Source organism: Pinus tabuliformis, chromosome 8 (genome assembly GCF_031772625.1).
Source record: "Pinus tabuliformis cultivar Carrire ecotype Pingquan chromosome 8, CPIR1, whole genome shotgun sequence".
Taxonomy (NCBI): domain Eukaryota; kingdom Viridiplantae; phylum Streptophyta; class Pinopsida; order Pinales; family Pinaceae; genus Pinus; species Pinus tabuliformis.
Genome location: NC_142294.1, coordinates 1427317772 through 1427331181, shown reverse-complemented (window position 1 = coordinate 1427331181; position 13410 = coordinate 1427317772). Strand labels below are relative to the sequence as shown.

Sequence of the window (13410 nt, the reverse complement as noted above, 5' to 3'; positions counted from 1 at the left end):
CTTGATGTGCAAAATAGCGCCGATTTATGTAGCTACCACGACTGAAAGTTGAAAAGGATATGCTACAACCATGCACATTTCTGTCTGTTTTTATATTTTTCCATATTTCTTTTCTTTTAGACCGTATTGTTGGGAGGATAAGATGTCGGCACTATGTTATCCCATATATCTTACTTAACGCTTACATTTGCGGCCCCAGCTGAAATTCACAACTTCTTCGCTCTTATTACAAGTCTGTCTTGCGTTTCTGTTAATAGTCTACATCAACATTATATAAACAGTTTAGTGCAGGCAGATTTTAACATCTTTTCATCAGCGGAGAATTTCCTCTGCAGTTGTAGTCAAATATTGCCCGCTGCATCCGTCCAGACCTAGCCGTTACTTCGCTACTAATCAGGTTTTTTCTTCATTGTTACTAAAATGGGCAGCCGGTTGTGTCTATGGATTGTAGTCGTTGCCTTAATCGCTGTAACGAGCGGCTTACAAATGGTTGCAGCAGGTACGGCCATTATTGAAACGATTCAAGGATTTCTAGTTCCACAGAACCAGGCGAGAAGGCAAGTGGGAGTCCTTCCACTAAAATGGGATGCCACGCTTACAAAATATGCCCGTACATATGCAAGGGAAAGAAGGGGCGACTGCCTCCTCCAGCATTCAGAAGGGCCTTTCGGAGAGAACATATTCTGGGGAAGCGGCAGCCGCTGGAACGCTACAGATGCTGTTGGTGCATGGGTGGATGAGAGGAAGTGGTATAACTATGCAAAAAATAGTTGCAGCTCGGGGCAAGACTGCACCCACTACACTCAGATCGTCTGGAGAACAACCACAAAAGTTGGATGTGCGGCCATCAAATGCAAGAGCGGTGACACCTTTATCACATGCAATTACTATCCTGCTGGCAACTATATTGGTGCCAGACCCTACTGAAACGTCCAACAATTAGCACTCATTCTCCGTATTGGATTTACCAGTTTCCCCATACAATGATTTCATTCTTTCAAAATCCCACCTCTAATCATAATTATTCCATTTTCATTCTTCGAATGTAATTGCACATACCGTTGTTGAGATCGTATTGATTCATGATTTTGGGATGTAAGTTGTTCCGATATTTGAGGAACACATAATTTTCTAGTACTCAATAAAATTCATCATCGATCTACATTTTCTAGTGCCCAATAAAATTCACCATCAATTGTGGATCAGCCTAAACTGACCATTGGCTAAATTTCTCTGTTGTTTTCCTGTGTTTTGTTTAATTAATGAATTAAAAACTCATAATGAATTAGGCATGACTGAGGAAGCGGTGTATGTTTTAATAGTTGCCCAATTCGAATTTGAATTCAAATACGAAATAATTGGACTATCACAAAGTCAGTAAGGGAAAATTTGGGAATATACATATATTCTAAATAAAATTAGATAGGAATATTATTAAACAAAAGTTTTCCTCAAAAGGAAGTGACTCTAATGATAGGTCTTAGATTTTTAGAGTTTTTTCGAGTTGTCAGTTACCCAATTAATAGCTCATAGTCAATAAGGTTGTTGGTTAGTGATACAAATAATTTCTTAATAATTAACTAAAAAAGAATAAATCAAGAGTCATTTGAACCAGATTGTCTAGCGGACCTAAAACTCATATATTATATTTTCCCAACTCAAATTTTTTAAAAACAACAAATTGAATTCTACTTATTTTTATTACAAATACACAATTTAATATCATTTATTATACTAATTGATTAACAATATTTTATAAAAAATAATATTTGAAAAAAATACTTTAATTTATAAAATAATATAAACAAACTCCTCCACATAAAATTGAGAATATATTTTCAAACTTTTTATTTCGATATATTTGAAAAAATAGTACTTTAATTTATAAAATAATATAGGCAAACTCCACATAAAATTGAGAATATATTTTTAAACTTTTTATTTCGAAGAAAGTTTAAGTAGCCAAAAATGCAAATATAGAATGATATCCAATATATATATATATATATATATATATATATATATATATATATATTAATTTAATATTTATTAAAATAGTTTTTATATTTAATATAAAAAATAACACATATTTATACTCTTATTGGACTTTTCGGGGGGGGGGGGGGGCGATGGGGGGGGGGGCGATGGAGGCGGTTCACGGAGTCAGGGTTTCAGAAGTTTTGATCTGCGCCGCCGCGGCCATTGCAGATCTGCGCTGTTTTGGAACAAATGGAAGCTGGATCGTTGAAGATCCAAAGCATGATGCCTCTCTCTGGTACTGGGCCGGATTGCTGCGTCCAAAGAACAAAGGAAAGCTGCCCGAGGCCAGCGATCTGCATATTTTTTCTGCCCTAGAGCCCAGAACCTATCCAGGTGCTAGTTTTTGTTTTTGCAGAGATCTGCTAGCAGCCGCAGATGGTCCAACGATTCTTGCATGGGCCGAAGGCAAACCAGGGTATGGAGTCACGGTAAGAGCCGACCCTTACGACGCGGGAAAGGAATACTCTGTGAAACGGCGCAGACAATCGACCCAAACCTTTCCAGATCAACACGGCAGTGTATCGGTGGAGATTACAGTCTCAAGGATCTATGCGTTTTGTCAAAATGACATACTGCTCTTAGAGACCACGACGTGCCAGGCACAGATCGCATGGAGCAAAGGCAGGAGGGTTTTACAGGCTGCAGATCTGCGCCCTTTTTCAGATCCGGGTTTACTTGGTGCAGATCTCGTTGAAAATGCATCTTGCCGCCCAGATCGAGCATTTTTCTCCCTGATCCATGGCAAGGAGCTGAGATTTAGTCGTGGGATCTTAGCCCTGAAGCTTGAGATCCCCCCTGCGCAGGAAGGGTTTGGGAAACTCCAAGGCTATGATCTGGAAACGAGAAATAGCCTCATTAGGATCTCTGATCTGGGGTACGGCTCACCAGATTGGGTCGAATACTACAGAATAGGAGCGGATCTATCAGATCCGGCCAGATCCAGACAGAAGCAAAACAAAAATTGGCCAGATCCAGAACACAAAGCAGACACAACGGATCTGAAGCAAATTTTTATCAGATCAACAGAAGGCAGACACATTTGTGTGCAGATCTGGGACCGGATGAGTGTCTTGGAGCTTAAAAAAGAGATCCAGGAAAAAATAGGGATTCCAGCTGCATTACAAATCCTAATTTTTTCTGGGTACTGCTTGCAGGACCAACTCACACTCCAGCATTACAGGGTGGCAAAGGACTCAACTATTACCCTCAATCATCGACTGCGAGGCGGATCTAAGGGAGCTACCTCAAAACCTACAGGTACCTACCGCGATGCAGCCAAAGGGAAAGAATCCCCAAAGGTGAAAGAAGCTACAACTGATAATGCACCCCCAGGGCAGTACATTGTGGATCAAGCGCCAGAAAGCCCATCCATCTCGCTGGATTTACCAGAGGTAGAATACATATTCTCAGATCTACAGAAAAACGCTGTTATTTGTAGATTTAACGGCTTCTGGCCTAGAACTGATGCCTTGTACAAATGGATCTACACGGTCTGGACAAAAAATTGTCAAATAAAACTATGCTCTAAGGGTTTTTTCATAGTAACTTTTCTCGCAGAAGAAGACAAGGAAAAAATACTCAATGAAGGGCCATGGTTCTGGGGCAATGCGGGACTGTTTATTACCCCATGGTTCCCAGAGTTTGATGCCAATACCATGGTGGTATCAAGGATGCCAGTATGGGTAAGGCTGCATAATCTTCCGATACATTTTTGGCACTACAAGGCCTTACTAGCTATAGGGAATGCCCTTGGAAGAATGTTAAAGATTGATTCAGAGAGACACATAAAAGGAATCTTTACTTTTGCCAGGATATGTGTCGAGGTAGATCTTAGCCAAGGACTACCTGATAGCATCATTCTAAATTTCAACAATTCACAGTGGAAACAAACTCTGGATTATGAGAATACAGCGTTCAGATGCAGGGGATGTCAACAAACAGGTCATCTGTTTAATGCATGCAAAAGTCAAAACAAGAGCAAGCCGCAACAAAGGAAGCCAAAAGGATGGCAGAACATAGATGACGTCGTAAAGAAGAGAGCAGCAGAAATGAAAGCCTCACAGAGAAAAGAAGACGAAGAAACAGAAGCAGAAGAAGATGATACCACTATAGAGGAAGATGAAACAGAGAACCAGAAGGAAAACACATCAGACAACAAGGCTTCACAGGTTCAGATGACAAGCGTGGACCAAAGCATGGGAGGCACCAAACGGTATCATCACTCAGACACTTCAGACTCAGACAAAGAAACAGGCCCTCAGAATGCTGAAAAACAGATAGTCATTGCCTCGATCGAGCCCACTCAAGGAGAGTGGCGTAAGGTCGAAAAGAAGAAGGGGAGGAAAACTTGAAATTTCTATCTTTTTCTTTTCTCTTCTCTTCTCTGTTCTTATTCTTTGTGCACGTCTATGTTGGGTGTGAAAGCACTCGTGCCCAGGTGGCATCTTACGGAATGCTTCATTGCATCTGCTAGTGTAACTTTTCATTAAATTTTTTAATAAAAGGTTACCGTTTTTTTCCTTGGAAAAAAAAAAATAACACATATTTAATAATAAAAAATAAAAACAACATATTAATAATCTTAGATCCCCTATTGAAAATGGTTGAAGACACACCATGCGATGAAATCATTAATCAGCCTCTTAGATCGCCTATTGAAAGTGGTTGAAGACGCTCTTAAGCCTCTATTTTTATTTTCTTTCAATTTCATTATTTTAATTTGAGGAAGCATGGGCATTATTATTTTTTTCATTTTAGGAGTTCTCGCTCTAAATTCATTAATCGTCTCACGAATAAAAGCGGCGTTGTTTGCAGCAAATGACATCGTCGGCGTTGAAGATGATGGATTTCTTTGGATTCTAAATCTTTGCTTTAGAGGGATGTGAAGAATTAAAATGAGGTGAAGGAAATGGACGCCTTGCATTGAAAATTACAAATTGCTAAAAAAATTGACAAATCCAAATTCATCAAAATCGTTTGAATATATAACTTTAACGTCAAGGACATTCAGTTAATTTATTGGTTTGATTCAAGTGATTAAAGAAAAACTGACAGCGCTGTTTATTAATTGTGAGTGGGTGGTTTCAATGCTTTCTCCCGAGTGGGCTTTGGGGTTTATTTGTTGTATTTTTAAAATTTTAGAGTGAATTTTTTAAAATAATTGATTTATAGTAGTTAGTTTTTATGATTACTTTAAAGTTTTAATAGTATAGATGTATTATTACACTTATTATATGTTATTTATATTTATTATATTTAATAAGATAGATGTATTTTTATATCATCATTTAATTTATTTAACTACCAAATTTAATCAGTTTAAAAAAATTATTTACTAAAACATTATTATATTTATTAAGAAATTTTTAACCCAAATCTAAATATGCCCAATTCAAATATATATGCTCTATCCAAATTCAAATATATTGCAATGGGCTTTTAACATGCTTCTAATTTATCTCATCTAAAGTCTAGCATTTCCACGACACTTTCTCTAATTACATTGTGCTATGCTCTATTCATTTCGATGATAATGGTGGGCGGGTCGTTGACATGAAAATGGAAATGATGCAATGTTTTTCGAATTAAATTGATAACTTAAATATAGAGATGGGGAAATTACATTGTTCACAAAGCTTAATATTAAGGAATAAGGAAATTAAATTGTTCACAAAGCTTAATATTAAGGAATAAGGAAATTAAATTGTTCACAAAGCTTAATATCAATGCATGGTTTAATACGCGTTAGTGAATAATTTAGGAATGCCATTCAGACGCTCAAAGGCTGAAGATCCTTTTAATTATCACCAAAATTACCTTTAATAAAATTATTATTTTTTAAATAATATTTAAATTTAATTTTTTATATAATTTATTTGTTTTGAATAAAAGGTTATTAGCTCGGTATTAATCTTTTCTTTTCTTTACGAGGAACTATTGCATTCTCGTGTAGTGTATTATTTTTGTACTTTTGCAAAATTTAGAGAAAATTATAATTATATATATATATATATATATTTTTTTTTTTTTTGGAAATATCAATTTTAACTCTAGTCAGAAAGTACTCTCCAAAAATTCTATATGGAACTGAGATAGTTACCTTGTAAAGAGTTTTTGATTTGGAAAACCAATCTGAAGTATAGAAAGAGATATATTTCATCTTTTTTAGGGTAGGAGAAAAGATAGAACCTGATCATTGAATTGATTAGAAGTGAAATCAAAAACTCATGTCATTGACTTCTTTTGGTCCTTTGGTTAATACGAACTCCCAATGAATCATCTCCAATTCTTTGGAAATTTTGGTAGAGGACTAAAGAATAGTGGATTGAGTCGTATGAGGCAGGAAACTCTCAAGTATGGTTCTGAGGGAAGACAACTTTTCCAATTTGACCTATCAGGACCAAGGAGAATAGGGCAATCGACAAGGAGATCTTGAAATTGCGGAGGCTTGGTTCGAGTATGGGGAACAAGCTATAGCACTTGCTCCAGGCAATAACATCGAAGCACAAAATTGGTTAAAGGTTACAGGACGCTTTGGAGAATGAGAGTTCTATTATTGGGAAATCGTTTTCATTATTGAATATCTGACTTGAACGCAATGGGATTTTTCTAGACTATTCCCAAGAATTAGATTCTATTTCGTCGACATCTTATAGGAATATATTTATAATATAAAAAGAATACCTTTTATGATTCTGGATTGTTGATGGATCTTCTTAATAGGGGTAAAATCCATTCGATTGGATGAGAGAGCTCTGACGAGACATGATTCCATTGGAGAGGAGCATTTTATTTTTGGTATTTATTAATGCTTCATAAATATTTAAAAAAAAAAAAACGAAACAGATTTTATAAGTGGTTATTATATTGGTTAGTGCTTTAACAATGACACTCATATGTTATTACTATATCCAGTAATGCAAGAATTGAAGAGGGTGTAGGCCGGGGAGGGGGGAGGCTAAAAAAAATCCAATTATTATGAGTGGCCATCTTGTTTGTTAGTGCTATGACACTAATTCTCTGTGCAATGATGTCATAATTGACGTGGTTGCAGGCCCTTCGCATAATTTGGGGGTTGAACAAATTTTTCATTTAATGTTGTTATTTTTATTTTTGCAGAGTTTTTGGCGCGAGGAGGATGAAGTATGTATGGGGAAGAGTGTGCAAAGTAAACTATAACATGCAGTGAGGAAATTAATTTTTAGCTTGTTTGTAGTTGAAACATATACATATTTAGCTGTATAGGAGAGTTGTTGCATAGAGCTGTGATTTTTGTGGCTTTGACAGTGTGTTATTTCTCTACCCAATCGTGCTACAATTGACGTGTTTTCAGGTCTTTTGCAAAGGGTGGGAAAGGGGGGAGCAGGCATTGGATAAATCCGCAATGAACTAGTATATTAATATTTTAATGCGGATGATGGGGCATGTGCAGGAGAACAACGATGCATTGGGAATTTTAATTAATTTAAATATGCACAAATTTTGAATTAATGTTATTATGTTTCATTGTGCAGATCTTTTACTATGCGGAGGATAGGGTATATGCATGAGAATGGAGGTGAATAGGGAATTTTATTTGGTAGGAATGAAATTAATGTTAAAATCTTTCCTTGTGTGAAGCTTTTACTTTGCAGGGGACAATGTATATACAAGAGAGAAATTACATAGAGCTTTATTTTTATACAACCATTTTTTATAAAATCAATCATGGCCAACCATGGTCCAACGTCACATTGTGACAAGGATTGTCTTAATATGAAAATCGACCATGGTCAACCATGTTTATTTTAGTGCTTACAATATTTATCTTAGAGTTTATATACCTTGGGTTTATAGTATGGGTCCCTTGGGTTTAATATTATTACCTTGGGTTTATAATCCCTTGGGGTTTTAGTATTAATCCCTTGGGTTTATTATCCCATTGGGTTCATAATATCAGTCCCTTGGGTTTGTTATTTCCTTGGATTTGTAATATCAATCATGGTAAACCATGTTCAATCATAGCCAGCCATGGTCAACCATGATCAAATGTCACAGTGTGGCAATGATTGTCTCAATATGGAAATCAACTATGGTAAACCATGTTCTAACGTTACACTGTGACAAATATTCTCGATTTGAAAATAAATCATGGTCAAGCATGGTCAACCATCATCCAACAGCGCATTGTGACAACGATTGTCTCAAAATGGAAATCAACCATGGTAAACCATGTTTATTTTAGGGTTTATAATATTTACCTTAGGGTTTATATATCTTGGTTTTATAATATTTATCCCTTGAGTTTATTATTCCCTTGGGTTTATAATATTAATTCCTTGGGTTTTTTAATCAAAGGTTTCATATTCCTAGGGTTTAATATTATTGTCTCAACATGAAAATCAACCATGGTCCAAAGTCGCATTGTGACAAAAAATCTCTTGATTTCAAAATCAAGCATGGTCAACAATGGTGTAACGTCACATTGTGAAAATCAACCATCGTCTAACGTCAAGGATTATCTGAATATGAAAATCAACCATGGTCAACGATGTTTATTTTAGTTCTTTTAATATTTATCTTAGGGTTTATCTACCTTAGGTTTATAATATTAGACCCTTGGGTTTAATATTATTCAACCATGGTCCAGTGTCACATTGTGACAAAGACTATTTCAATATGAAAACCAATCATTATCTCAACCATTGTCCAACGTCGCATTATGACAAAAATTGTCTCAATATGATAATCGTTGTCATCCATAGTCAGCGATGTTCAACAATATTAATATTTATATTTATATTTATATTAACAATATAATATTAAATATTTACAATAATATTAAATATTAACAATATTTGTATTAATAAAATATTATTAATAAATAATTATAATAATTATTAGTTAATTAATTTTCACTGAATTTATTATTAATAATGAATGAATTGTGACAAACATTTTGTTTTAGACTACCTCACTCTTTCTCAAATTAACTCTCAATGCTATAATATTAGTCACACTTCCAATCTTCTCGACTTATTAAGTCAGCCCAACTATAGTGATTTTGGAACACTTCTTTCTCTTCTTTTTTATCATAAAAAGATTTTAAAGAATGATAATTAGATTCTTTTTTTTCCTTGAAATCTGATAGACAACATTCATCTTAGAAAACATTAATCATTATAAATATTAATTAATAATGATAATTATGTCATAACGTGTTTCATTTTTAAAAGAACTCCCCCCAGCTACCACCATGTCTTGTTGTGCATCATGGCTTTGTGTGTTATATAGTTAAAATAATTTTCGACGTTGATGAAAAACGGAAAATAAGTTGATGAAGAAGAGAAAATAACTGTTTAAAATGATCTTGCATTCCTTTCTCTGTAACGGTAAGACATTCGCATGGTCTCTCTCACTATAATTGTATAAGATCGTATCTTTGTATGGTAAATGATCACGCTCACTTTTTGGTATGGTTATGATCTTGCTCGAAGGTATTATTACAGTGATCTCACATCTCTAAATTGTTCCTCCAAATTATTTCATTACACAATGTGTATGCATAGTAAGGTATCCTCTGCATTATATGGCATCCTCGGCATTTTCAGTGGTCTGATATTGTATTATGGCTGAAATTCTTGTTGGATCACAATCAACAAACAATGTTATTCTACATCATATATTGCGGAGACGTTTGTGAGATCCAACAGTGAATCTCATATTTTCTTTAATTCACATATATTGCCATTTTCCTAACGTCTACATCATATATTGCGGAGACCATTTTCCTAACAGTTTGTGCAACTGAAGCAATATATATTTCCATTTCCTAACAATTTGTGTACCCAAAATGCTTCAGGGATCGTCTGCTAGAAAATATGGAGAATACACATTTATTTGGACAGATCTTGCAAACAGCCCATGGAAATTTCTTTCCGTTGATCTTGTAAGCAACTCACGTCTCATAATTTTAGATGCCTCGTTATGATGGAAAAATTCGAGGAAAAAAAAGGGAAGAGAAAATTCAAGCTTGATTCACCTTCAAATTATACATTCGGCTTCCAAGTTTTTATTCTTCAATTTTCCCTTGTGCCACCACGTTTCCTGAGTCGAGACTACAACCTCTGCATTGGTGCAGCAGGTCGTTACTCGCTCAAAATTACTCTTTTATTCTGTAATTGACTCTGTAGATAGTTAGGGTTAATTTTTTTTCACATTGAAGAAAAATGGCTTCAACCAACTTTGATGTGTGATTTTGTTTCCATTTTTTTTGTAGGGCAAATTCCATGGCCTGTCATGGCCGCATACACTAGAGTAATATTTAAATTTAAGGACCGCATAATTTACATATTGTGTTTACTCCAGCAAGGAACTTATGGAGTTATAATTTTGCAACAAATTGCAAGTCTACTCATATTTATACTTTTAGTCTAACCATTCATTAATTCCGGGTCTACATGGTTATGTGCGACAGGGAAATCGTGATTAGTGCTTGAGACCTAACTCTTAACTCTTAGAAACTAGGCCAACATCTCGAAAAACATAATGGAAGCACATTCTTCTTTCAAGAGTACATCCTCGGCTCAATTTCACTGCCTCTTATAACGCTTAATTAAATAATATAATAACAAAATAAAAATAAAGACGCAATGATAATAACAGAATACAAATAAACAACGTAACGTTTTCACTCTAAGTTAAAATAGCCTTTCGTTCTGTCTCTGTAGACTTAGTTCTTGTTATAATTTTTTTCTATTTCTCTTCTGATCCAAGTTTTTGAAAAAAATTCAAATTTGAAAATCTTGAAAAATTTAACAATACATATTGCCGTGGACAGGTAAATTACTTTTTATGCTTCTACAAAAAAAATGACATACTGGTTGCCCATGCTTTCTTTGATGTTTAATTTCGTTCTATGTTGAATAGAACTATTTTTTTTTATGCTTCTACATAAAAAAATATATATTGCCCTGCAGAGGTAAATTACTTTATGGTTCTACACAAAAATGGCATACTCGTTGTAGAAGTTTTTTTTATATGTTTAATTTCGTTCTATGATAATGGAACTATTTTTTATGCTTCTACACAAAAATGGCATACTTTGTTTTATGTTTAATTTCGGTCTATGTTAATGGAACTACTTTTTGTATGTTCTAAAAGTGGGCATGACGTTAAAGTTTTGTTTTATAATTAAATTCTTTTGATGTGAATGGACATATATCTTTTAATGAATTTTAAAAAACTTATATGGATACATAGAATAGAAATGTAATTTTTTGAATGAATTTAAAAAGTTTATATCAATGGGATGGAATTTAATGACCTAATATTATATGAGGTAGTGTTGTTTATGATATGAGGTAGCGCTGTAGGTTTAGATATTATAGATAAATTTTATATATTTATTATAAAAAGTTATTTGAATTATTAAATATATGCGATGAAATTGTTAAAATTATTATAATAAATATTTTTTTTAATTTCAATTTTTAATATATATATATATATATATATATATATATATAATATTAATTTTAATGATTAAAAAAATAGATTTTATTTATATGAGTAAATGTTTTTTTTGTTTATTTTAAATAGACAAATATTCATATTATATAAGCTGATAGTAAGTTTAATAGAAAAGTAAGTCTCAAATTTACATTTTCAACTTTATAGGTGAGATTAGGTCTTATTTTTATATTCATTTACTTTTGATTTCTTTCAATAAAGAATGGATGAATTTTATATATTGCAACATGTTATTACTTAATATTTAGTGAGGTTACTATCATGCAAATATCATAAGTTTGACTAAATGGGTTTAGAATGTCCTTGTATGTATATCAAAAAAGATATTGTTCTTCAAATATCATAAATTTGGCTAAATGAGTTTAGAATGTCTATATAAGAAAATAGGTTATTTTTTTCCTTGTTATACCTTCTCCTTTCAAGGAAGGAGATAAGAAAGGATTTTGACAAAACTTCTCCAAATTTATTGATTTAACAATCGTAGTTTTAGATTTGTAACTCTTAAAAGGAAATAACATTTAGATAAGAGATGATCTTACCTTAGTTGATTCATAAAACCCCATCTATCACAATGCCTTCTATGGATTGTTGTAATGGAAATGTCTTTGGTGATCGTTGGCTAAGTGAATAATTGTTATAATATAGTGGAATTATTTTTTGAATTCATTATTTTAGAAAAAAAAAAAAATGAATATACCTCTTGTGTCAGTCTAAATGCCCAAAAGAAGTTAAGAAAGGACAGGCAAAGACAAATCCAGTCACCTTAAGAGAAAGTAGTAAAAGAGTGTAAGCTTTTGATCAAGTGAGGTAGTTCAATATTGAAAAAGAGCATCTTTTTGATCAAATATTTGCTATTGGAACTTGGAAAAGTATCTTTGAAGTTCAATATTGAAAAGGAGCTTTTTTTTTATTAAATATTTGTTATTGGAACTTGGAAGAGTATCTTTGAAAATTGAGGCAATCAGTGTTGGAAAGTTACATAATATGTAAATTAAATTTCACATGATGTAAGTGATATCTCTTTACCTTCTAGCTTTGAATGACATTTGTTTACTAATTTTTGTATTGAATGATCTTCTATATGTGACAATTATTCTCAAATTTATGCTTAAGGTGTTAGATGTAAGTGATATCTCTTTACCTTCTACTTTTGAATGACATTTGTTTACTAATTTTTATATTGAATGATCTTCTATGTATGACAATTATTCTCAAATTTATGCTTAAGGTGTTTCTTTTGCAACTACCTTTACTAATATAAGTGTGCTAGTTATATTAAAAAAGAAAAGAAAAAGAAAGAAAATGAACAAAAATCTCAAATACCTATTTTTATATACCACTGGAAATATTTCTCAACTATCTACTTAATAAAAAAATAAATACGCCTTATTCCTAATAAATTCGTCTTTCACCATACTTATCGAACTCTTTTATGGTAAGTTGAAAATGGAATACGAAGATGTTAGAAACTATTGAGAATTCGTATGTGGGATTATAGAAAACTTAAAAGAATTAATATTTCATTGAAAATACTTATACGTGTGTCATGTCGATTGGCGGATCCCTCAAGCATCTTGTAAACGTGAACAGCAATAAAGGGAAACCCATGGATTATTTTAACAAGGCTAAACAATTTACTGAGGAACACCCGTTAAAAAAGATTCCATTCCATTTTAAATTGGCCCCGTAAGATCAGATTTCAACCCTAGGAATTATTCATATTATGGACGTATGGCATGGCGTCTCCTTAGAATAAAGATTTAGTTCTGTTTATATTGATATAATTTATATGACATTCATAGTATTTTCATTGCAATTTATGAATCCTTATATTAAAATTTTGTTATTTTTTTCGATTAT

At 33.2% G+C, this 13410-nt stretch overlaps 1 protein-coding gene across 1 annotated transcript; it reads left to right on the top strand.

Annotated features, from left to right (window-relative positions):
• The first annotated feature begins 420 nt into the window (after positions 1 to 420).
• On the top strand, positions 421 to 927 carry LOC149241005 (pathogenesis-related protein PR-1-like). The gene has a single exon (XM_089370411.1). It carries the CDS (start codon positions 421 to 423, stop codon positions 925 to 927), a length of 507 nt encoding a protein of 168 aa, XP_089226537.1.
• Positions 928 to 13410: the final 12483 nt, after the last annotated feature.